Source organism: Oncorhynchus clarkii, chromosome 29 (assembly GCF_045791955.1).
Source record: "Oncorhynchus clarkii lewisi isolate Uvic-CL-2024 chromosome 29, UVic_Ocla_1.0, whole genome shotgun sequence".
Taxonomy (NCBI): domain Eukaryota; kingdom Metazoa; phylum Chordata; class Actinopteri; order Salmoniformes; family Salmonidae; genus Oncorhynchus; species Oncorhynchus clarkii.
The window spans coordinates 6,954,571-6,979,778 of record NC_092175.1 but is presented as its reverse complement, the minus strand read 5'-3'; the positions used below and the strand labels follow the sequence as shown (position 1 = coordinate 6,979,778).

The 25,208-nt window shown below is 43.2% G+C and overlaps 1 protein-coding gene across 2 annotated transcripts in view; it reads left to right on the top strand.

The window, feature by feature from the left end:
* The window catches only part of LOC139388776 (homer protein homolog 1-like), a 73,480-nt gene that overhangs the window by 36,861 nt on the left and 11,411 nt on the right, over positions 1-25,208 (top strand). The window contains exons 2-5 of one of the 2 annotated variants that reach the window (XM_071135691.1): positions 496-652; positions 5,271-5,402; positions 24,276-24,368; positions 24,732-24,794. In XM_071135691.1, the coding sequence (XP_070991792.1) occupies positions 496-652; positions 5,271-5,402; positions 24,276-24,368; positions 24,732-24,794 (445 nt within the window). The remainder of the gene's footprint in view (positions 1-495; positions 653-5,270; positions 5,403-24,275; positions 24,369-24,731; positions 24,795-25,208) is intronic. The other variant, XM_071135692.1, reaches the window with a different exon arrangement.

Here is a 25,208-nt window from a genome sequence, read left to right as displayed (position 1 = left end):
ACCCGCTTCTCTATCATCTTAGCAGGGGCACATTAGCTGCAATGACTAGACTAGTGGAACATCATGTATCCCCGTTGCCCCTGTTTTACTACCTTAATGTACCCAGCAAGTCAGTTTGATGAACGTAAATGTAACGTCCATTCGTTTCTAGTAAATGATATCTGTCTGTGGCTAGGTGATGTTTGTCTTTCTCCTGCTGCTATTAAAACTCCTTGCTAATGTTAATTGAGTTCCATCTGGATTGAAGAGAATGCACATCCATACTGGAATTGAAGTGTGTGTGTTTTCCCCTCCCAGTCATGGCCAGTGCAGTGCGCTGCAGGAGAGTGTGAATAATGGATGTTTGTCGAGATCTCTGGAGGCTGTGTGTGTGTCTCTCACCTACCTCAGCCCTCACACACTCCCAGCACTTTTCTTTCGCATGGCTCAGGGTGGTGAGTTTAATTCCCGTGTATATGCAGACTCTCCCACTCGCTCTCTCCCTCTCCTCTGCAGAGAGCAGCCTATCTTCAGTACGAGGGCCCATGTCTTCCAGATCGACCCCACCACCAAGAAGAACTGGGTTCCCACCAGTAAACACGCCGTCACAGTCTCCTACTTCTACGACAGCACGCGCAACGTCTACCGCATCATCAGCCTTGACGGCTCCAAGGTGTGTGTGTTAAAGATTTGTAAAAAGGAAGGGGAAGATATTAGAGGTTGCACGTGGTTCCCCTCTCAGCAAAGGTGATTTTATGGGGAGCGAATTAGAGGTGGCACCAGGCTGGCTGGGCTGGTGCCACCTCAGGCTCTGGGCTGGTAGAACTATAGATCAGTTAGAATCAATCATGGATTGATTTACGTGAAACATGTGCTTGTGTACTGTACTCCCTCTTCCCCCTCACAAATATTTAATCGTCCCCTCGCCCACGGACATGGACAGAACCAGAAATTGAGCTGTAGTCTCACTCAACACACACCCCCTACATTTCCCACCAGTGTGTGTGTGTGTGTGTTTCCATGGCCAACGGTAGCAGCAGCAGTCCGTGGTTGGTAATGGCGTGGGGGCGTTGTGGCCTGTTATGTTCTGTACGTCATAAATACGATTATTTTTGTCTTCAGAGGGGTGCAGGGGAGGAGGAACTATTTCAGCACCGCAACGGTTATGTAATGCTCACCACACACACACACACACACACACACACAGAGAGTCCTCTGCTTCTCTCTCCACTGCTGTGTATGTGACCCTTGGTGGTGTGGAGCTACTGTAGCTAGCTAGTGAGTGGGTGAACTCAACTGTGGGGTTACCGTTACTGTGCTGTGCTGTGTTAAGCTTGAAACAGCAGGGAGAGGGTGGGCTGCACTGTGGCGCTGGCTACCTGCCTGCCGCTCTAGGATACACTCATCATTAACATCAACACAAGCCCACTGTGAGACACGCATAGACAAACACAGAACTTCACACACACACAACTTTCCGTAGAAAGTACATGCAGTAGTCCCTTTGTCCTGGCGCCAGGCCTGGTTCTAAAGGGGCAGTTGAAATGGGCTTTCTTGCATTGGAATTATATTCTGCTTATATCACGCTGTACCACAGTAAACATAACATTCACATGCAGAGACTCTGAGACCATTGAGTGCTTTTTGATGTGGCGGGTTGGCGTGAAATCTGTAGCCCATCTCTGCTGCGCTGTATCAGCACGGTGGACAGCGCCCTACACATTAGAGCGAGGCCGGTAGTAATGAATATAGGCTACAAGATGGATAGGCTGTTTTGAAATAGGCGAATTACCCCTATGTGAATGCAGCCGTACACACAGCTGCCTTACCAAAAATAATGCAAACTAAACGCTGAAAGTAGTAACCTACATATTCATGCACGCCAACAAAAACACTGAGTGGCAGTTTGGCTTCGAATAACGGCAGCCTATCAAAAACACTGAGTGGCAGTGTTGGCTTCGAATAACGCCAGCCTATCAAAAACACTGAGTGGCAGTGTTGGCTTCGAATAACGCCAGCCTATCAAAAACACTGAGTGGCAGTTTGGCTTCGAATAACGGAAGCCTATCAAAAACACTGAGTGGCAGTGTTGGCTTCGAATAACGGCAGCCTATCAAAAACACTGAGTGGCAGTGTTGGCTTCGAATAACGGCAGCCTATCAAAAACACTGAGTAGCAGTGTTGGCTTCGAATAACGGCAGCCTATCAAAAACACTGAGTGGCAGTGTTGGCTTCGAATAACGGCAGCCTATCAAAAACACTGAGTGGCAGTGTTGGCTTTGAATAACGGCAGCCTATCAAAAACACTGAGTGGTAGTGTTGGCTTCGAATAACGGCAGCCTATCAAAAACACTGAGTAGCAGTTTGGCTTTGAATAACGGCAGCCTATCAAAAACACTGAGTGGCAGTTTGGCTTTGAATAACGGCAGCCTATCAAAAACACTGAGTGGCAGTTTGGCTTTGAATAACAGCAGCCTATCAAAAACACTGAGTGGCAGTTTGGCTTTGAATAACGCCAGCCTATCAAAAACACGTTTCCAATACGTGCAGTTCTATTTACAACCACAGAAACCAATATGTTAACAAGAAAACCTTCATAGAATGTATCTATTTCTATGATGAACCAACTCGATATGTAGCTATACCCAGGGGTGTCATTTGGCTAAGGAAATCATTTTGCCATTCCGTACCCTGGCTATACCACCTAGATCTCTATAAAAACCAACCAGCTACACATGTAAAGTGTTGGTCCCATGTTTCGTGAGCTGAAATAAAAGATCCCCAAAATGTTCCATAAGCACAAAAAGCTGATTTCTCTCACATGTTGTGCACAAATGTGTTTACGGCCCTGTTAGTGAGCATTTCTCCTTTGCCAAGATAATCCATCCACATCCGTCTTCTTCACCTGCGGGATCATCTGAGACCAGCCACCCGGACAGCTGATGAAACTGTTGGTTAGCACTACCAAATAATTTCTGCACAAACTGTCAGAAACCGTCTCAGGGAAGCTCATCTGCGTGCTCGTCATGACCCGATTGCACTTCGTCTCCGACTTCAGTGGGCAAGTGCTCACCTTCGATGGCCGCTGGCACGCTGGAGAAGTGTGCTCTTCACAGATGAGTTCCGGTTTCAATTGTACTGGGCAGATAGGCCGAGTGTGTGGCGTTGTGCGGGCGAGCGGTTTGCTGATGTCAACATTGTGAACAGAGTGCCCATGGTGGCAGTAGAGTTATGGTATGGGCAGGCATAAGCTACAGACAACGAACATAATTGCATTTAATCGATGGCAGTTTGAATGCATAGAGATACCGTGACGAGATCCTAAGGCCCATTGTCGTGCCATTCATCCGGCACCATCACCTTGTGTTTCAACATAAGGCAAGGCCGCATGTTGCAAGGATCTGTACACAATTCCTAGAAGCTGAAAATGTCCCAGTTCTTCCATGTCCTGCATACTCACCAGACATGTCACGCATTTAGCATGTTTGGGATGCTCTGGATCGACCTCTAAGACAGCTTGTTCCAGTTCCCGCCAATATACAGCAAATTCGCACAGCCATTGACGAGGAGTGGGACAACATTCTACAAGCTACAATCAATATTCAGGTCAACTCTATGAGAAGGAGATGTGTTGCGTTTCATGAGGCAAATTGTGGTCACACCAGATACGGACTGGTTTTCTGATCCACGCCTCTACCTTTTTTAAAGATATATGTGACCAACTGATGCATATCTGTATTCCCAGTCATGTGAAATCCATAGATCTCCGTATGAACTGTAACTCAGTAAAATCTTTGCATTTTGCGTTTTTATGTTTTTGTTCAGTCTAGATTGTTTCTTACCTTTTCCAGAAGAGTTGCAGCCTCCTTGAAGCTCTGGAACTTCCCGAGTATTCGATCATTCCAGTCTCCCCGAAATCTTTTTGTAAGATCCACCCTCAAATGCCAGTTGGATTAGTTGATTTTTCCTCGGGTGAAGCATGTTTCTTCTGTGCTGACTGAACACATTTGTCAAAGTGGAAAAGTGAATTCTCGCATGTAGCTGTGGCCCAGAGAATCGTGGCAGGATATCAAGTGGGGCCCATTTCTCCTCATTGGAGCAGGAGTGTGCGACTTCAGTCTGCAAAAACTGGCAAGCGATACTAAACTCAGCTTCCACCAAATCAGTTTTGCTTAGATCCAGCAGTGGTTTCACTTTTCCCCCCCCACATCTAGAAAGTCATGGCTCTCTGGGTCAAGGGCACACAAGGCCTCCACTAGTTGGCTGTTGCTTTCGCTGAATCATTCGGACATTTCACCAGTGACAGTATCCGACGTGCTGAAGAACAGTCTTTTACACTCAGTCTCTTCTCCTCTGTCCTGCCGGCCTACTGTACTGTCCGACACACATTGCTGGAGATTTGTTTGTGCATAACGTTGTCGTTTGCTTGGAGCTGGAGGAGCGTCAGTGCCACTTGGCACTGTGTCCAAATGGCTTGGAACTGGCTGTCACACCTCAGCTTCTAGATGCTCTCCAACGCACTGCGGACAAATTTGACTCCAGTGTAAAGATCGGTTGCTTTTGCCTGGAGTCATTTGTTTGGAGGATGGAGAAGACTGAGGATTCTGTGCACCATGGTGGCTGTAAACTTAAAGCCAGGGTTCCGTCGCCGCCTTCAGAAGTCCTTTAGCCTCGAGTCTTACTGCTGTGTTGTAAGAACACGTGCATTCGCTGTCAACTTCACAATGCTGTCACAAGTTTTAAAAACGACTGACAATGTAGCCAGGTGCCCCCTCCTCATTTCTGATATCCGTCGGGGCAGTGGCAGATTAACTGATTCCAGCTAGCTAAATAGGCTAAGGTTAATAACACTAAAGCTTTTTACAGCTAGCTAAATAGGCTAAGGCTAATAACACTAAAGCTTTTTACAGCTAGCTAAGACGCTATCTAAAATCTGTAGGCGTGAGACAGAGTGGAGGGAAGCATCTTCAACGGTAAACTTGAGCCCACACCTCCCACCCTCTCCCTCACCCACCTCCCTCACCCCTCTCCCCAGTCAATGTGGATGACACACCACACACACACACACACACACACACACACACACACACACACACACACACACACACACACACACACACACACACACGCACACACACAGCCAGACACAGATAGCTAATTCATATTCAGTCGTTACTGTTGCTGTAGGCAACCTTCCAGAATACAAGCCCACTCATCTTAGACAAATGGGCTTCTACATAAAATGATCAGCATTGCTTTTGTGACTCATAGAACTCTTCTTCCTTTCCCAGGCAATCATCAACAGCACCATCACCCCCAACATGACCTTCACCAAGACCTCCCAGAAGTTTGGCCAGTGGGCCGACAGCCGAGCCAACACCGTCTACGGTCTAGGCTTCTCCTCAGAGAACAACCTGCTCAAGGTACACACACACACACACAGCTAGCACACATTTTATTTGTCATGTGCACAGTTTACAGCAGGTATAAAAGGTGCAGTAAAATTCAAATTCCATTCAAATAAAAAAATAAGTAATAGAAGAGGTATTATGCAAAGTAAAAGCCCGATATGTACACAATATGATATACAGAATAGGTAGCACATTCACTATGTCAAGTACTGTAATTACAATATAGGGGATAGTGGGGTAAGTTGAGCCACCCTTGTTTCTAGGAAACTATACACAAAATGAATCATTTGACCAAGTATTTAGGAAGAGGTCAGTTCATGGAGTCTGTGAAGGAAGAAACCTCTTGAGAAAAGTGGTAAGCAAGTTAGGTCCAAAACCTTTTCTATATCTATGCTTGTATCTAAACCAAAGTAGATCATCATTTAAAGATTATTTTCAGTTGGCATTCCATAAGCTTCAATATGAGGTCCTAAAAGTGCATCCTTCTAGCTGTGTGGGCTAATATAGTCAAAATGTTTCACTTGGGGTAAGTTCAGCCAATGGTTGAGCTAATGGCAAGTTGAGCAAATTGAAGTGTTTTCTTCTCGGGCATAACGGAAGGCCTTATTGCTGGGATACGAGGTAACAGCAGGGCCTGGCCCATGTTAGAAGTGTTAAAAAAAAGTTAAGTGTGTTTTAGGTGTTTAAACTGTGTAACCTTTTCACACATACCAACACGCCAGTGTGATCATTCTACAGTGGTCCCTGTAGCATACGATCAAACCAGTGTGATTAGAACACTTATTAAGAATGTCCAGTTTTGGTATGATACAACAATCAGCATTTGAGCTGGCCACACTGTTTTTTTAGAAACATTTTGCACAAACACAGTCCTCACATAGTTATGTCCATAATAGGAGCAGTTTATGTTTGGATGCAATGTTCAGACATTCACAGAAGTAGCTACAGCATAACACCATCATCCAAACCGGATAAATGTAGGCTACATTCGTCCTAGAGTTTACCAGATTGACATAACACAAGTGGTCATATTTTTATAACTCTCGGCTGACATAAAGTACAATATGAATTACCTAATAGCAATTACTATTTACAATTAATCACATCGCGGGTGAGCTCACCATTGATTGAAATAACTGAGTAAAACACTTTCTCGAAATCTAAAGTTGATCCGACGATGGGTAGTTTCTGCGCGCCGCCATGCTTGTTTTTTTCCGCATAAACCAAAGATAATAAGAGGAAACAAGATGCGTTTGGTCTGTTTGCAATATGCATGTTGAAGGGGGTGTGTCGTCTACGATCATCCACTTCCCTTCATTCACTTCCGCAAATTTACTCGAAAGATGAGTGAACCATTCCTTCACCTCATTACAACATCGTTGGTCTGACAGATTACGTGACACCCAGAATGCATTGTATAATGTCAACAAACATGGCACCACACATAGCTGGCAAATATCTTAGCTCATTATAATCAGTACAACCTTCAAAAAAGTGTTTACACACATCATAGGTGTCCATTACAATAGATGCAATAATCGGAATGCATTATTTGTCACCAGTAATTGAAAACGTGAATAAAACTGTAAATACATTATGCTCCATACATATATACAGTGGGGCAAAAAAGTATTTAGTCAGCCACCAATTGTGCAAGTTCTCCCACTTAAAAAGATGAGAGGCCTGTAATTTTCATCATAGGTACACTTCAACTATGACAGACAAAATGAGAAAAAAATTTTCCAGAAAATCACATTGTAGGATTTTTAATGAATTTATTTGCAAATTATGGTGGAAATTTGCAAATAAATGTTTTGCCCCACTGTACATACTGTATGCGCCTACAGTAGATATGACAACACGATATACAGAAAATAAGGAACTTACTTTGATAGGAACGCACACATGTCCAAAGTTATTATGTATTAGAAAAACAACAAGGAAGGCAAAGCGAACAGCAGCAAGAAAATGTTCCAATTCTTGCAAGACTGCGCAAATATATGCATACTTGATCTGCGCAAACATGAGTGAAGTGCGGTGGGCTCTTTTCGAAGAGAGAAGTTTATCCGGCTCAGTAAAGCCTCAAACCTAAATTGTCCAAAACACAGCAATGGGCTACTTCTGTGTGAATTTTTTCTTTTTTTTCATTTCCTCTTTATTTAACCAGGTAGGCAAGTTGAGAACAAGTTCTCATTTACAATTGCGACCTGGCCAAGATAAAGCAAAGCAGTTCGACACAATACAACAACACAGAGTTACACATGGAGTAAAACAAACATACAGTCAATAATACAGTAGAAAAATAAGTCTATATACAATGTGAGCAAGGGAGGTAAAAGGCAAAAAAAGGCAATGGTGGCGAAGTAAATATATTATAGCAAGTAAAACACTGGAATGGTAGATTTGCAGTGGAAGAATGTGCAAAGTAGAGATAGAAATAATGTGGTGCAAAGGAGCAAAATAAATTAATTAATGAATGAGTAGGCGGAACACACCTCAATTCAATCTGGTGTTAGAAAATACAACTTGTTAGATAAATTATTTGAAATTGACAAGTTGAAACAGCCTATAGATAATTAGCAGGCAGCGCGTGTTAAGTTTCCTGTTACGTAATAATCACATTTTGGAACAGTGAGTGCATTGCATGAACATGCATAAAACAACTTGCGCTGGGGCGACCGTTAGAGATATTTGGAACCCTGCTCCACTATTTAAATATATTTAGTCCTACCTCAGGTCAAAAATGGGACACCACCACTTAACACACCCTATAACTCTTCTGATGTCAAGTCTTGCACACCCAAATACTTCTCTGCAGCTGCCACCACAACCTCAATTCTCTGTGACTTACTTTCCATCCCTGCAGTTCAGTTGATAACCATTGCTATAAATGCAAAAAAATCCAATCTCACTGAAACATACAGTACCAGTCAAAAGTTTGGACACAGCTACTCATTCAAGGGTTTTTCTTTATTTTCACTGTTTTCTACATTGTAGAAAAATAGTGATGACATCAAAACTGTGAAATAACACATATCATGTCATGTAGTATATCATGTAGTAACTAAAAAAGTGTTAAATTAATCATAATATATTTTATATTTGAGATTCTTCAAAGTAGCCAACCTTTGCCTTGATGACAGCTTTGCACACTCTTGGAATTCTCTCAAACAGCTTCACCTGGAATGCTTTTCCAACAGTCTTGAAGGAGTTCCCACATATGCTGAGCATATGTTGGCTGCTTTTCCTTCACCCTGCAGTCCAACTCATCCCAAACCATCTCAATTGGGTTAAGGTCGGGTGATTGTGGAGGCCAGGTCATCTGATGCAGCGCTCCATCACGCTCCTTCTTGATCAAATAGCCCTTACACAGCCTGGAGGTGTGTTGGATCATTGTCCTGTTGAAAAACAAATGATAGTCCCACTAAGCGCAAACCAGATGGGATGACTGATCGCTGCAGAATGCTGTGGTAGCCATGCTGTTTGTGTGCCTTGAATTCTAAATAAATCACTGACAGTGTCACCAGCAAAGCACCCCCACACCATCACACCTCCTCCTCCATGCTTCACAGTGGGAACCACACAGGCAGAGATCATACGTTCACTTACTCTGCATCTCATAAAGACATGGCAGTTGGAACCAAAAACCTAATTTGGACTCATCAGGCCAAAGGACAGATTTCCACCGGTCTAATGTCCATTGCTCGTATTTCTTGGCCCAAGAAAGTCTCTTCTTCTTATTGGTGTCCTTTAGTAGGGGTTTCTTTGCAGAAATTCGACCATGAAGGCCTGATTCACGCAGTCTCCTCTGAACAGTTGATGTTGAGATGTGTCTGTTATTTGAACTCTGTGAAGCATTTATTTGGGCTGCAATTTCTGAGGCTGGTAACTCTAATGAACTTATCCTCCACAGCAGAGGTAACTCTGGGTCTTCCTTTCCTGTGGCGGTCCTCATGAGAGCCAGTTTCATCATAGAGCTTGATGGTTTTTGCGACTGAAATGTTCCGCTTTGACTGACCTTCATTTCTTAAAGTAATGATGGACTGTCGTTTCTCTTTGCTTTTCTGAGCTGGTCTTGCCATAATTTGGACTTGGTCTTTTACCAAATAGGGCTACCTTCTGTATACCACCGCTACCTTCTCACAACACAACTGATTGGCTCAAATGCATTACTACATTATTTCATAGTTTTGATGTATTCACTATTATTTTACAATGTAGAAAATAGTAAAAATAAAGAAAAACCCTTGAATGAGTAGGTGTGTCCAAGCTTTTGACTGGCACTGTATATCACTTGCTGGCCTATCCCTCTGTACTGGTACATATCTACTACTCACACCACTCCTCTCAGGATCCCTCCCACTTGACCCATAGTTCTCTACTTTCTTCACTGCCTCAGCATATGACAACTTCTGCACTACCTGCCTATCTCGCACCAGACATTTCTGATCCCCAGCCCCATGGGCACCCCTACAATTAACACATACCACTACCTTCCCCAATGCTACACATTCCTTTGTCTCATGCACTTCTGCACACTTCTCACACCTAGGAACCTCCCTCATACACACTGCTGCTACATGCCCATAAGCCTGACACCTGTAACAACGTAATATATTCGGCACAAAAGCTCGTACAGGATAACTTATATATCCTAACATCACTTTGTCGGGCAAAGAATCAAAACTTAAAATAGCAGACAACTCTTCTGTTCCACCACTCACGCCACCCTGTCTGTGTCTCACCAAACGATGTCTCACCACTGGGAATCTTCCCCTTCATTTGGTCAACTTTTACATTTACCACTATCCCAGTAATCACTCCTTTCAATGGCGCCCTCTTCTTGAGAGCGAAACAATTCACATTTCTTGCCCCCATTTGTTTAACCTAGAGCATCTTCTACCTCAGACCAGCAGAAACACAAACAATTACCACCCTCTTCCTCCCTCTCTCTCTTAAACCTCCTCTGCCTCTCTTTTTCCCTCCATTCCTCCTCCGTATTCCAAGTATACGTCTCCTTATGATAATACTGCACTTCTCCTGACGTATAACTTGTTCTTGCCTTTAACCGGCTGTCACAATCTTCGTACAATCAGCACGAACCCCTTAGGATGTAGCGCTCAACAGTGCATCCCACTTATAAAGCAGCTGCTTCGTCTTGATGTTCTTCTTTAACAAAAGCTACCACAACGCTTTTCCATTTCAAACAAGCGCGCTCTTCCAACCACCGTCCACCGTCTCACTTCATGATACCCCCCACCGTAAATGATGTATGTCTATGCTTTATACAATTTAGGCACCTGATCTGAGCCAAAGGGGAGACTAGGCATCTACCATGCCACCACTATCAGATTAGGGGGGGGGGGGATGTTTTTTGTCCCCTCCAGTTTGGTGCTGAAATCACCCTCTAAATCAGGGGTGTCAAAGTCAAATGGACGGAGGGCCAAATAAAAAAATCAGCTACAAGACGAGGGCCGGACTGTTCGAATGTTCATTGAAAAATTTTTAAATGACGCATATAGTCTAGTGAACCTAATTGAACCTACTGAAAACCTAACAAATATATTACAATATGATCAGATAAATAAAGCAATATTTTCTTATGGCTCTGTCAGTAATCTTTAATTTTCAACAGACACAAAAGACAAATTTCCTTTATATAAATATCCCCATAACATGAACATTAAATGAAAGAAACCGGTATTCAAGGCACCATCAGTAGACTATATTTTCTATTTTAGCAAAAGTGGGCTAAATTTACTTCAAAGAAAAAACAATAATAGCAATTTTCTATCATCCACTCAACTGAAATATTTTTAAAATATAATTGGATTGAAATACAAAAAAATAAAGTGCAAAAATCTATTAATCAAAAACAACACTTTGTTTAAGGAGAAGTAACATGCAGTGAAAACAAATATTAAATTTTAACTTTTAAACTTGAACTGAGTAAAAACTCTAAATATGTGATTGCACAGTAATGTTCACTTGTTTGAGGTTGAGGGTGATACTTGGTGGTGTCCCATCTTTTCCACAAGTTCATCAATGTTCGGGGTAAGGCTCTGAGCTGAAGAAATCCTCAGAATTGAGTGGAGGTGTTCAGCAGTAAGTCGACTTCTGTGTGATGTTTTGTTCAGGTTCATCAAAGAAAACAGTTGTTCACACAGGTATGTGCTGCCAAACATAGACAACGTTTGAGCAGCCTGGATGCGCAGCTGGGGCATTGTGCCGGGGAGGAAACGGGCGAACTCCGCAGCACCCACTGCCGCATATTTTGCCCTCAGTGCATCATTGCATTGGAGGTCAATCAACTCCATTTGGAGGTTTGGTGGTGAGCTTTCCACGTCAACAGCAAATGGGTTACCGAGCAGTTCCAACCTGCTTTTTTGTGCTTCAAAGTCAGCAAATCGGCGTCGAAAGTCAGCGGCAAGCATACCTATTTTATCAGCCAACTGTGTGCTCGGGAACGCACTGGTAGAGAGCTTCTCTTTCATGGTCTGGCAGCTGGGAAAGTGGCTCAAATTTTCTTTCCGCATCTGCGTCTCCCACAGAGTCAGTTTGGTTTTAAATGCCTTCACTGTACTGTACATATCAGAGATGACACGATCCCGACCCTGCAGCTGCAAGTTTATTGCATTCAGATGACTCGTAATGTCACACAGAAAAGCCATTTCACACAGAAACATTTCGTCTCGGAGTTGTGTTGTGTCTTTCCCTTTGCTGTCCAAGAACAGACAAATCTCCTCACGAAGCTCGAAACATCTTTGAAGCACCTTTCCCTGGCTTAGCCATCGCACCTCTGTGTGATAAGGCAAATCACCATGCTCCGTTTCTAACTCCGTCAGAAATGCCTTGAACTGGCGGTGATTCAAACCTTTGGCTCTGATAAAGTTAACTGTGCGCGTGATGATGCTCATTACATGCTCCATTTTCAAGGCTTTACCGCACAACGCTTCCTGGTGTATGATACAATGATAAGCTGTCAGCTCACCTGTCGCGTTTTCCTCTTGCATCTTTTCCCGTATCTTCGCCACCAGTCCGCTCCTGTGTCCACACATCGCAGGTGCTCCGTCGGTTGTCAAACCCACGAGTTTTTCCCAAGGCAGCTCCATCTCATTTACACATCTTGACACCTCTTCATACAAATCATGCCCCGTAGTTGTGCCATGCATAGGACGTAAAGCCAAAAACTCCTCTGTCACGCTTAGGTTGGAGTCCACTCCGCGGATGAAAATTGACAACTGGGCAATGTCAGAAATGTCGGTGCTCTCATCCACAGCCAAGGAATATGCAATAAAATCTTTTCCCTTTTTCACAAGCTGCTCTTTTAGATTGATGGACAACTGGTCTACTCTCTCGGCAATGGTGTTTCTGCTCAGACTCACATTTAAAAAGAGTTGCCTTTTTTCTGGGCAAACTTCGTCACAAACTTTAATCATGCAGTTTTTGATGAAATCCCCCTCCGTAAATGGCCGGGCTGATTTAGCGATCTCTTCTGCCAAAATAAAACTGGCCTTGACAGCAGCCTGGCCTTGTGATTTGGCTTTTTTGAACAGAGCCTGTCGAGATTTGAGGCCTCGTTTTAATTCCTCTGCCTTTTGTAGCCTTTGTTCCATGTCCATATTCTTGTTTTTGTCCGCGTGTTTCGTTTCATAATGTCGTCTCAGATTATACTCTTTCAGTACCGCCACACTTTCTCCACACAGAAGACACACAGGTTTTCCAGCTACCTTCGTGAACATATACTCCGACTCCCACCTTGTTTGAAACCCCCGGTTCTCAGTATCCACCTTCCGTTTTGCCATTTTTGATGGGTATCTGAAAGTTAATTTTACTGTGATGCTGACGACTGCTGTGCCAATAAATATTGAAATGAAGCAGCCTACTGCTCGGTGCGTCACCTTTGCATTGTGGGAAATGTAGTATTGGTGCGTGTAAAAGATCTGCGGGCTGCCGGCTTGCTGCGGGCCGGTTCTAATAATAAATCAAGATCATCCCAGGGGCCGTAAAAAACCTTCTTGCGGGCCGGATGTGGCCCGCGGGCCTTGACTCTGACATATGTGCTCTAAATGAACTTGTCATTTTTTGCAGATTAAGTGTTTGAGCTAGTAATGTATCAAAATATTTTTTTACAAATTGGCTATGACAATTTTTGGATTTCACCCCCATCTCAAAATGGAATGGTTTTGACTGTTTGGATGTTTTTAGTGAGCTTCTTTCTTCCTCCCACTTTGGCCATGCAGTTAGTGATGGGACGTCCATCTCTTTTTACTGACTCAAATCTTTTCGACTCGTTCAGACAAAAGAACAAATCTTTCAACTAATTTCGCTATTTTGTGTCGGCAATGCCCAGAGCATGCAGGACCCTCTACCGGCGAATGATTAACTGAAAACTTGAAAGTGTCATGATTCTACAAGCCTCTTGTTCACCATATGGGGCTTATTGGAGTGGTCATTTGAGACTAAGATTTGTCAAAGTGTGCTTTAAACAATGTAAATTTCTTGATTGCTAGGCATACAAATACAATTATTTCTTGATACATTTTAAACGAGGTCTAGTTGTGGCCACAACCCGGACTAGATTGTGAGCGACTCATGGCGGAATGACGTGAGGGTGTTAAGTACAATATTGTTTTGCGAACGGCAGCACCCTAAACGATTAGTTTTCGAGTTTGTTTAGCAGAGGCTGTGTATGTTTTGGTTCTACAAAGCTGTGTTTATATGTCATATAGGACAGCCTGTTGGTGGTTGGAGCACCTCTCTGGAGCCGCTGAGCCGGAGGAGAGTGTATCAATCCTGCTACAGCGGTGGTTCCCAAACTTTTTATAGTCCCGTACCCCTTCAAACATTCAACCTCCAGCTGCGTACCCCCTCTAGCACCAGGGTCGGCGTACTCTCAAATGTTGTTTTTTGCCATCATTGTAAACTACAATGATGGCAAAAATTGTAAAGTTGTAAAGTGCTACACACTTTTTAACCATATGTACATGTACATACTACCTCAATCAGCCTGACTAACCGGTGTATGTATGTAGCCTCGCTACTGTATATAGCCTTGCTACTGTATATAGCATGTCTTTTTACTGTTGTTTTTATTTCTTTACCTACCTATTGTTCACCTAATACCTTTTTGCACTGTTGGTTAGAGCCTGTAAGTAAGCATTTCACTGTAAGGTTGTATTCGGCAAATAAACTTTGATTTGACACACACACACACACACTGTACGATACACTCATTATTATGTTTTAATAAGTGTGAGTTTTTGTCACAACCTGGCTGGTGGGAAGTGACAAAGAGCTCTTATAGGTCCAGGGCACAAATAATAATATAATAATAATAATCAGTCATTTTGCTGTTTTATTTAACCATCTTACATATAAAACCTTATTTGTTCATCGGAAATTGTGAATAGCTCACCAGAGGTTGATGAGAAGGGTGTGCTTGAAAGGATGCACACAACTCTGCCATGTTGGGTTGTATTGGAGAGAGTCTCAGTCTTAAATCATTTTCCACCCACAGTCTGTGCCTGTATTTAGTTTTCATGAGGGCCAAGAATCCACTCTCACATAGGTATGTGGTTGCAAAGGGCATCAGTGTCTTAACAGCGAGATTTGCCAAGGCAGCATTCTCTGAGCGCAGCCCAGTCCAGAAATCTGGCAGTGGCTATTTTCACAGAGCTGCTTGTTGCAATTTCGATGAGGCTCTCTTGTTCAGATATCGGTAAGTGGACTGGAGGCAGGGCATGAAAGGGATAACAAATCCAGTTTGTGTCATCTGTTTCGGGAAAGTACCTGCGTAATTGTGCACTCAACTCATTCAGGTGCAGTGATGGAGAGATCTGTGTGTTGTCCTTGTTACTGCAGACCGAGAAGAGCTCCAACTTCTTAATCATAGCCTCAATTTTGTCCCGCACATTGAATATATTTGCTGAGAAATGTAATCCTAGACTCAGATCATTTAGGCGAGTAAAAACATCACCCAGATAGTGTGAGAAACTCGTCCTCATGCAAGAGGTCAGACAAGTGAAAATGATGGTCAGTAAAGAAAACTTTAAGCTCGTCTCTCAATTTAAAAATGTGTCAATAATTTGCCACTTGGTAACCAGGGCACTTCTGTATGTATGTATGTATGTGTGTATGTGTGTGTGTGTGTGTGTGTGTGTGTGTGTGTGTGGTGTGTGTGTGTGTGTATTATAAAACATTTTCAGAGGGTGGATCAGCTTTAATATTGCAGATAGATTGTTGCTCCCATCAATGTAACTGTCTGCATCATTTCCAATCCCCCATATATTTTTGGGATATATATATATATATATATACACAGTGGGGAGAACAAGTATTTGATACATTGCTGATTTTGCAGGTTTTCTTACTTACAAAGCATGTAGAGGTCTGTAATTTTTATCATAGATACACTTCAACTGTGAGAGACGGAATCTAAAAATCCAGAAAATCACATTGTATGATTTCTAAGTAATTAATTAGCATTTTATTGCATGACATAAGTATTTGATCACCTACCAACCAGTAAGAATTCTGGCTCTCACAGACCTGTTAGCTTTTCTTTAAGAAGCCCTCCTGTTCTCCACTCATTACCTTTATTAACTGCACCTGTATTAACTCATTACCTGTATAAAAGACACCTGTCCACACACTCAATCAAACAGACTCCAACCTCCCCACAATGGCCAAGACCAGAGAGCTGTGTAAGGACATCAGGGATAAAATTGTAGACCTGCACAAGGCTGGGATGGGCTACAGGACAATAGGCAAGCAGCTTGGTGAGAAGGCAACAACTGTTGCCGCAATTATTAGAAAATGGAAGAAGTTCAAGATGACGGTCAATCACCCTCGGTCTGGGGCTCCATGCAAGGTCTCACCTCGTGGGGCATCAATGATCATGAGGAAGGTGAGGGATCAGCCCAGAACTACACGGCAGGACCTGGTCAGTGACCTGAAGATAGCTGGGACCACAGTCTCAAAGAAAACCATTAGTAACACACTACGCCGTCACGGATTAAAATCCTGCAGCGCACGCAAGGTCCCCCTGCTCAAGCCAGCGCATGTCCAGGCCCGTCTGAAGTTTGCCAATGACCATCTGGATGATCCAGAGGAGAAATGGGAGAAGGTCATGTGGTCTGATGAGACAAAAATAGAGCTTTTTGGTCTAAACTCCACTCGCTGTGTTTGGAGGAAGAAGATGGGTGAGTACAACCCCCAAGAACACCATCCCAACCGTGAAGCATGGAGGTGGAAACATCATTCTTTGTGGATGCTTTTCTGCAAAGGGGACAGGACGACTGCACCATATTGAGGGGGGATGGATGGGGCCATGTATCGCGAGATCTTGGCCAACGACCTCCTTCCCTCAGTAAGAGCATTGAAAATGGGTTGTGGCTGGGTCTTCCAGTATGACAACGACCCAAAACACACAGCCAGGGCAAATAAGGAGTGGCTCCGTAAGAAGCATCTCAAGGTCCTGGAGTGGCCTAGCCAGTCTCCAGACCTGAACCCAATAGACAATCTTTGGAGGGAGCTGAAAGTCCGTATTGCCCAGCGACAGCCCCGAAACCTGAAGGATCTGGAGAAGGTCTGTATGGAGGAGTGGACCAAAATCCCTGCTGCAGTGTCTGCAAACCTGGTCAAGAACTACAGGAAAAGTATGATCTCTGTAATTGCAAACAAAGGTTTCTGTACCAAATATTAAGTTCTGCTTTTCTGATGTATCAAATACTTATGTCATGCAATAAAATGCTAGTTAATTACTTAAAAATCATATAATGTGATTTTCTGGATTTTTGTTTTAGATTCCGTCTCTCACAGTTGAAGTGTACCTATGATAAAAAAAATTAACCTCTACATGCTTTGTAAGTAGGAAGTAGGAAAACCTGCAAAATCGGCAGTGTATCAAATACTTGTTCTCCCCACTGTATTTAGCTGTACCGTGATATCTGCATTGCTACTAAGTAAACCTCCAATTGGTCCTCACTATTCCACCCGCTAAAACCACTCCTCAACCTGAGTTCGGTTGTCATCCCAATGCCCGGTGGACCACCCCTGGATCCCTTGGCTCCAGAGAGACCGGGACCCACTCTTCGAAAAGAGCACACAGTGCCACCTACAGAACAGAAGCAGACCAACCGTCAAATGCATTTCCATCGCCCTCACCTCGATTTGTATTATGTATAGCCATTCAAAATATATATATATTTTTTTTATTTCTTATTTTCCATATTTAGCCATTAATATTTGTAGTAATGTAGGCAGATTATGCAAAGGATTTTTTACCTCACCAATCTCACCATTACCAAAATTACATTATGGCATGCAATTATTATTTTATCAAACAATTATTGTGATTCATCCTATATTGTCTCTAACATCTTATACTCCCTCGCAACAGTTGTGGGATACACACTCATCCCCTTTCCGCCACAACAACCACAACAACCATAGACTCTAGATTCTCAACAGTTGCGCCATCCCAGAGCCCAACTCAAGAAAGGTCTTGATTTACGAATGCATATACAGTTGCAGCTGTATGAGAAGGGCTGTAAAACTGAGCAGACAAATGGGCAGAAATGGGGAGATTTGATTAACCATCGTCACGTCCTGATGGAGGTCCGATATACCCCCTTACCCCTTACCCTGAAACACCCACACACGGTCTCCCGTAGTGACCATATTCCCAAGCATCTCCATGCAGTCAGACCTTTGATTTTGTGCCACCATGACCACAATAATATGCCCCCTCTCTGAATGTCCGAGTGTGGCACTCCCCCCCCCCCCCCCCCCATGGGTTACTGCAGCTAGTGTTGCCAGCACTGCCACTACCTGGGTGGGGGCACCTCACCGGAATCCCCACCGGCTAGGTACAAGGTCGTCAAGGTTCTCATTAGCAGCTTTGAGAATTTCCTTGTATATTATGCTCTCCCATCAGGGGGCTCTGGCTTTGCAGGACCAATCCTGCCAGGCAGGCTCATAAACTTGAGGGGGCAGTGCTGCTCTAGAAAGTCTCTGACCACATTATGGCTGCATAGAGACCGCTTACAGCAGGCCCATTAAACAGATAGGGACTTCTTAGTATCTGTGTCATTCAGGTGGGAGTCTAGGGTAAAGGGTTGTGGACCGTTCCATCAATATAGGACCATAAAGAAATACATTAGATGCATAATTGATTTTAAAAAATGTAGTTCCCCATGATAGGACAATAAATCAATTAGATGTATAATTTATTTTAAAATACTGTTCCACCATGATAGGACAATATATAAATACGATTTATAATTAGTTTATAAAATATATACCTCGTCTGCACCAAATTGAAAGCTCTCTCACAACCACTGCTCACAGAAATACATTGGTTCTGGGATATGCAACCATTTCCTTTCTCACTCACTCAATGCCACACTTTCCCAAACACCAAAAAACACACACCACACCATCCATCTCAATACATCCACACATACCCACATACTGTGCCTTCTGTCTGATGTTATTATCTCCACCATGTTGAATTGGTGCTTTTGTGTTCCAATTAGTTATTTGAAGATAGATTGAAAAGCTATATGTATTTTTTGTATTATTGCAATCCATAACAGGGCTAGAATTGTGTCATTTATTTGCCTCCTCTGAGAACTTTGTAATTTTTAGAATAGCCTTGGCGTAGCCTTTGTCTCTGAACAACTGGTTATCAATATACGGTTCGTCGACTACGAGAGCTACGCGTTTCCCTTTCAATTGATTCTCCTTGAAGATTGGATGCAGAACTTTGCACCGTTCTGCAATTTCCTTCGGGAACTGGTCATGCATGCCTATTTTCGTGCCAGCAAGTCTTTTACCCAGGCTTTTAACCATTATTTTTATCTTTAAAGAAAGCAAATTTGGCAACGATTGGGCGTTTATACCTCTGCACTCTCTGTCCGAAGCGGTGTACACGTTCGAGTTGGATTTTGTCGATAGCTTCGCTTGGGATCTGGAGCGCTGTAAGGAGGAACTCTCTAACTACAGATTCAGGAACTTCTCCTTCTTTCTCTTGGATACCTGTAAGTACCAGATTCTCTCTCATGGATCTATTCTGTATGTCAAGTAAGGCTTCTCTCAGAATGATGTTCTCCTTTTTAAGGTCATTAACTTCGGTTTCAATCTTATTGACTGTCCCTTTTTAGCTTGTTTGTGTCTTTCTCCAATGTTGCAGCTTCTTTGTCACTCATCTCGAGGCTTGCCTTCAACTCTTTTATATCCTTACCGACTAGTTCAAGTATGCCCAGTTTGTAATTTATTGATTTTTAACAGATCGGTTTCGACCTTTACCATTCCGGGTAGTGAAAAGATTAAAACGTCTGTGTGTGTAGAAGAGTCACGTTTTCGTTTTGAAATAGTTCCCCTGTCTTACTCTCCGTCATGTTTGGGTGTTGCTTGTTTTTGTCATATTTTTCGATACATTTCTCTAGCCTTATGATTTGTTTGTGGTGTTTTTAGATTGAAGGTTATTACCCACCAGATTGTGCTCATATTTAGTCTAACTTACCGATATTGAATATTACGTGTTTATCTTGAGGTGGTCTACATACCTGCGTTCAATCCGCAATCTTCCTTCTAGGCAGGTAGATTCTGGGAGCACTTCTGTATGTTGTAAAAGCGTTACATGGTCGCTGCCCATATCATTGCATAGTGCAGAAAATACACAAGAGTTCAGGGGCCTTGCTTTAAATCCAATCAAAGTTTATTTATCACGTGCGCCGAATACAACAGGTGTAGACTTCACAGTGAAATGCCAAATACAACAGGTGTAGACTTCACAGTGAAATGCTTACTTACAGGCTCTAACCAATAGTGCAAAAAAAGGTGTTAGGTGAACAATAGGTAAGTAAAGAAATAAACAGTAAAAAGAGGCTATATGCAGTAGCGAGGCTATAAAAGTAGCGAGAGACACCGATTAGTCAGGCTGATTTGAGGTAGTATGTACATGTAGATATGGTTAAAGTGACTATGCATATATGATGAACAGAGAGTAGCAGTAGAGTAAAAACTTTTAACAAAGTTAAGGATTTTCACTGTAGTGCCTAAAACGTCTTTCAAGCTGCCAGGCATCCCTTTGGCAGCAAGAGCCTCTCGGTGGATGCTGCAGTGGCGTCGGGAGCAACTGCTTGCGTTATCACTCCACTATGTCTCCCTGTCATGGCTTTTGCACCATCAGTAAGGATACCAACACATCTTGACCACCAAAGTCCATTTGATGACACAAAGCTGTCCAGTACTTTAAAAAATATCCTCTCATGTTGTCCTGGTTTCCAGTGGTTTGCAGAAGAGGATGTCTTCCTTAATTGACCCCCCCCATAAACGTAACGGACATAAACCAGGAGCTGTGCCAGGCCGGCCATGTCTGTTGACTCATCCAGCAGTAACGCATAGAATTCATTGGTTTGTATGCCAAGCAGAAATGGTTTCAAAACATCTCCTTCCATGTCACTGATGCGTCATGGAACAGTGTTGTTTGATGAAGACATTGTCTGTATAGTTTTTTGGGCCTTTTTCCCCAGCATTGTCCCAGCCATATCTGCTGCAGCAGGAAGAATGAAGTCCTCCACAATATTATGGGGCTTGCCTGTCCTAGCCACTCGGTAGCTCACCATAAAAGACGCTTCTAGACCCTTCTAAATAATGGTATCTGTTGCTTTTATACATGTCTTACTACTCGAAAGTCGCCTTATTTCTCGCTCAAAAACTCCCGTGGCTTATTTTCCAAATTGGCATGTTTTTTCTTTCTTCTAAATGTCTACGCAAGAGGGAAGGTTTCATTGAGTTGTTAGATGGTACTTTTGCACATATAACACACTGTGGCTGAGGAAAGGCACTACTCCCAGTATAAATGAACCCCAAATCAATGTAGTTCTCATCATATGTGCACCTCTTTGATGGTCCAACATCCCTGTCTGTTGTTCGCTGCTTTCCCGGGTAAAGGGGCAGTAGCTCTTCGGCTGCATCAGATTCACAACTGTCAGTGTCCATGCTAGCTGGGCTAACAACAAATGTAGAATTACTGATGTTAGCATTGGATGTGCTTGTGGAAGCAGAACAACTTGTCGTTGACAGGTGCAGGTGTAGTACTGCTGGTAGTAGCAGTACTTCCAGTAGAGCTGGTATGTGTCTCTATGGACGCGGGCCTTACTTTTTTTGAACCATTTATCAATTTTCGAGCAAAGGGAATGAGCAGCAGCTACGTTTGGCTAGTGGAATTCCCGCGAGAGAGTAACGGTTAATGTGTCACCATAGTTCTTTTGTGTTTTCCTTGTTTTAGTGTTGGTCAGGATGTGAGCTGCGTGGGCATTCTATGTTGTGTGTCTGGTTTGTCTATTTCTATGTTTGGCCTGATATGGTTCTCAATCAGAGGCAGGTGTTAGTCATTGTCTCTGATTGGGAACCATATTTAGGTAGCCTGTTTTGTTGTGTTTTGTGGGTGATTGTTTCCTGTCTTTGTGTTTGCTGCACCAGATAGGGCTGTTTCGGTTTTGCCACGTTTATTGTTTTGTAGTTTGTTCATGTTAAGTTGCTCTTATTAAAGAACCATGAACTTCAACCACGCTGCGTTTTGGTCCGCCTCTCCTTTCTAGGAAGAAAACCGTTACATAATGTGATTTGGATGTTAATTATTTGTTTAGGCTCCCTGTATTTGACATTGTGTTGTTATTTCGCTGAACACCAGATGGTTTCATTTTATTTTTGGCAGTGAAACGAGGCTACTCAGGCGAGAGAGAAAAAACTAACCCAAATGTATAGCCCCGTTGGAAAATATAAATGGACTGTTTGAATTTTTTATGAAAATAAAAAAAGTAAAGCGCATTTTTATTTGGCGTACCCCGACGGCATTGAGCGTTTGAGAATACCTGTGCTATAGGACTCATTGCAGCCAGCGGGGCAAATGAACAAGTCACTGAGAAAAACGAATCATGACTCTCGAGTCAGTAAAAATAGTAGTTCAAAAAGAACGTATCGTTTGCGAACTGCACATCACTACATGCAGTGTGCCTCACAAAAGTGATTCCTCATTATGCAATCATCAAATTTAACGTGTATATCTAAAAATGACCATATGCACTGATAGTTTAAAGCAAAACTATTACTGATGGTACACCTGAACAATCTAAATCAAATCTATTGTAAGCCCCGTTCAGCATGTATAGCCAGATGAGAGTTGTGTCTCCGTTAAGCTCACTTTTTACACCAGTAAAATACAATTTTCAACCGTGCATAGATAACAATAACCTAGAAAATTACGTGGGTTGTCACTCATCTAATGAAGCCTAATATTGCGCAAGACATTTTAGCATTTGAATGCTGAAGGTGCCGCGCAGATGTGCAAGATCAGGAACAGGCCGACTACATCTCGCGAAGCTGGGCACAGTGCGCAGTTTGACACTGAAGATGTCACAAAAGGTGAGGTATTTTTTGGGATGGTAGAGAGAAAGTAATATGAGCAAAACCATGTTATTGAATCTGCGATTTGTAACGTTTGAATAAATTTTCTGACCGACGCATGCTACATTAGGATCGGTTTGGAACTGACGCCGTCATATCCTAAACATTTGAAACCGTCACATCCTTACTATATTTCCCTTGACGGAGTGATGCTGAATGTTAAAAATGGCTCAACTTACCACTCATATACTAGAGCAGCTGTGTGTGTTCTTGTGGGTGGTTATGTGTGTGTGTGCTTGTGTGTAAGGGTTGGATGTGTGGAGAGTCAGTGCAGATAGGCTCTAGGGTGCAAATGGTCACTAAAGTCTGTGCAGACTGAGAGACCGATAGGGTTAGCTGTTTTGCATTCTGATGGCCTTGTGGTAGAAGCTGTCTCGGAGCCTGTTGTTCCGAGGCACTGTTGTGTCGTCGGCAAACTTAAGGATGGTGTTTGAGTCATGCATGGCCACGCAGTCATGGGTGTACAGGGAATACAGGAGGGGGCTGAGCACACACCCCTGCGGGCCCCCATGTTGAAAGTCACCATGGAGGAGGTTGTTGTTGCCTATGCTCACCGCCTGCGGTCTGCGTGTCAGGAAGTCCAGGATCCAGTTGCAGAGAGAGGAGTTCAGCGATGAGCTTTGAAGGGACTATGGTGTTGAAAGCTGAACTGTAGCCGATGAACCGTATTCTCACATAGGTATTCCTCTTGTCCAGGTGGGATCAAATCACTTCATGATGACATAAGTTAGTGCTTCAGGGCGATTAGTCATTTAGGCAGGTTACCTTTGTTTGCTTGGATACAGGGACAATAGAGCTCGCCAGCGTGTCGTCCTAAAACCAGGAAATGAGTTACCTCTGGTTCGTTCAGCCTTCCCTATGGGGAAAATTTAATGAGGGAAGAATAGGGATTTTAGGATAAACGCCCCCAAAAAAGTTGTGAGGTTAACACAGGCTTAGGAGATCTTCTACGTTTTGTTCTGTGAGATATCAGTCAGTTAACATGACCTTTGTGAATTATGAAGCCTTCATGTGCTTATTTTTTCATTACATAAATGCTTCAAAGTTCACAAAAAGTTTTGCTGATGAAGATTATCTCATAGAACAAAACGTATAAGATCTCCTAAGCCTGTGTTTACCACAGACCTTATTTTCTGCGTTAATCGGAAAAATCATACGGAAACGCCATTCATTTCCCCATAGGCCTTGTCCAACGAACCTTGGCGGAGTTGGTGCCTACAAAAAGACGCCATTACTATTTTTCTCTATGGTGGACATCCTGAAGCATGTGGGGGATCACAGACTTGGACAGGGAGACACATACGCAAGCTTGCGCTCACAAACACGCGTGTGCGTACAGACACACACATCACAAATACACAGCCTGGTTTAGTCAGTTTGGTCTGTGTCTTTGTGGTTCTTTCACAGTTTGCAGAGAAATTTGCTGAGTTTAAAGAGGCAGCTCGGTTAGCCAAGGAGAAATCCCAGGAGAAGATGGAACTCACCAGCACCCCTTCTCAGGTAATCCCAACCACAAACACCCCTAATCCTAACCCCATCCTCATGGAGTCTTTGGACCAGGATAACCCTTCCCTTACATATATTATTATTTTTTTTACCGGAAAACAATGGGAGTGAATGGACCTTAAATTATATAAGTATCATAGGAAGTGATTGGAAACACGACCCTGCAAAAGCGTCAAGTCCCATGGATGAGACGTTAAACTGATTCCTAATGGGAGTGTCCGTGGTCACAACTCCCATAGCAAGAGTAGTGTGTTCACTCCAGTTTCCTGGCTAAACTCCCAACCTGGCCACCCAACCACCCCCAGCTTTCAATTGGCTCATTCAACCCATCTCTTCTCCCCTGCAACTCTTTCCCAGGTTGCTGCAGTTAAAAAGAATGTGCTCCCAGTACTTCCCAAAGTACCTCCTGTAAGAAAGAAGGTAAAATTAAATCAAAATCATTGTCATCTGACCCCAGTCTCAGATAACCCTCCTGCGTCGCCTCCTACCCCAGTCCAGCGTTGACACCTCCAGCTTCCACCCAACCCTAGGCTAACACACTCCAGCCCACCCCTTCAGGGGGTCTCCCCAGAATGTTGTCACAGCAGTATCTCAGAAAAATGGATGTACAGTATATATTTAAACCAGAATTGAACAAGGTGTTGAATGGCACTGTTCACCTCTTTGGGGAGAACCCTGCCCTCCGCCGTGGATTAACAACCCCTCTCTCTCTCCCATCCTAATATCAGATTAACACCCAGATTAATGAACCCCTTCTCAGTCTCAGATGAACGCTCCTATCTCCCAATGTCAGATATTTATGCTCCCATAAAGTGATGTTTCAGGCTCACTTAA